Source organism: Aplysia californica, unplaced genomic scaffold (genome assembly GCF_000002075.1).
Source record: "Aplysia californica isolate F4 #8 unplaced genomic scaffold, AplCal3.0 scaffold00067, whole genome shotgun sequence".
Lineage (NCBI taxonomy): Eukaryota > Metazoa > Mollusca > Gastropoda > Aplysiida > Aplysiidae > Aplysia > Aplysia californica.
Genome location: NW_004797337.1, coordinates 1,466,006 through 1,467,363, shown reverse-complemented (window position 1 = coordinate 1,467,363; position 1,358 = coordinate 1,466,006). Strand labels below are relative to the sequence as shown.

At 41.3% G+C, this 1,358-nt stretch overlaps 1 protein-coding gene across 1 annotated transcript in view; it reads left to right on the top strand.

Annotated features, from left to right (window-relative positions):
* The window catches only part of LRRTK (leucine-rich repeat receptor tyrosine kinase), a gene marked incomplete at its 3' end in the record, with an annotated part of 149,291 nt that overhangs the window by 129,687 nt on the left and 18,246 nt on the right, over positions 1 to 1,358 (top strand). Inside the window, 1 exon segment of the mRNA NM_001245993.1 lies at positions 351 to 475. Coding sequence (NP_001232922.1) covers positions 351 to 475 — 125 coding nt within the window.

Genomic DNA, 1,358 nt, shown 5'->3' with positions numbered 1-1,358 from the left:
ATATATATATCATCGACATGGTGGTAAAATGTACTTAGCTCTGAAAGCAACATTTTATAGGAGAAAGGTTTCTTTAAACTGTTTCATTCATGTAACAATTGTACCAACATTATATAATAATATTTTTCTGGCTTTTTTTCAACATTTTGAGTTTGAATTTCCATAAAAAATGTTCTTCAGCACATGCAACTGACTCCGCGTATTAAAAATAAAATTCTGGGTTTTTTCGGTGTTCTTTTTAACTTCTGGCCAATGTTAAGCACCCAGAGCCTGTGCAATTTAATGGGGGTTGGGCGATATACACATGTCATTTATTATTATTATTATTATTCTGCTTTCCCGTTTCTTAGCCTGGCCAATAGCCGTTGGAACCCTGGCGTCATTGACCATCTGTGTGACCATCGCCATCCTGTTCGCCAGACAGTACCGCGCCAAGCGACGAAGTATGAGCTGTCGCCGAACCAATAACACGGTACGACGCTAGTCGGGTTGGTGGGGACGTTGATTAGTTGGTTGTTTAGTTGGTTGGTTGGTTGGTTGGTTGGTTGGTTGGTTGGTTGGTTGGTTGGTTGGTTGGTTGGTTGTCTAGTTTTGATTAGTTGGGTCGATTGGTTGGTTGTCTAGTGTTTACTGGTTGGGTTGTTGGTGGCTGGGGACGTAAGACGTACGTTGATCGATTGGTTGGTTGTTTAGTGTTTTGATTGATTGTTGGTTGGTAGGTTGGTTGGTTAGTTGGTTGGTTGCGTAGTGTTGGTTGGTTGGTTGGTTGGTTGGTTGGTTGGTTGGTTGGTTGTCTAGTTTTGATTGGTTGGGTTGATTGGTTGGTTGTTTAGTGTTGATTGGTTGGTTGTTTGGTTGATTGGCTGGTTGCGTAGTGTTATTTAGTTGGTTGGTTGCTTGGTTGCTTGGTTGGTTGTCCAGTGTTGGTTGGTTTGGTTGTTTAGTGTGTTGGTTCATTTTTTGTTTAGTGTTGATTGGTTGATTGTTTAGTGTGTTGGTTGGTTGATTGTCTAGCGTATTGGTTGGTTGTTTAGTGTGTTGGTTGGTTGGTTGGTTGGTTGGTTGGTTGGTTGGTTGGTTGGTTGGTTGTTGGATGGTTGGTTTGTAGGTTGTCTAGTTAAGTGTTGATCGGTCGGTTGTCTAGTCTAGTATGTTGGTTGGTTGTTTATTGTGTTGGTTATCTAGTCTAGTGTGTTGGTTGATTGTTTAGCCTTTTGGTTGATTGGTTGGTTGGTTGGTTGTTTTGTGTTGTTTGGTTGGTTGTTTGTTCCCTTCTAGTTTTGATTTCTGAATGTGTGTGTATGTGTGAGTGAGTGTGTGTGTGTTTGTCTGTGTGTGAGTGTGTATGTGTGTGTGTG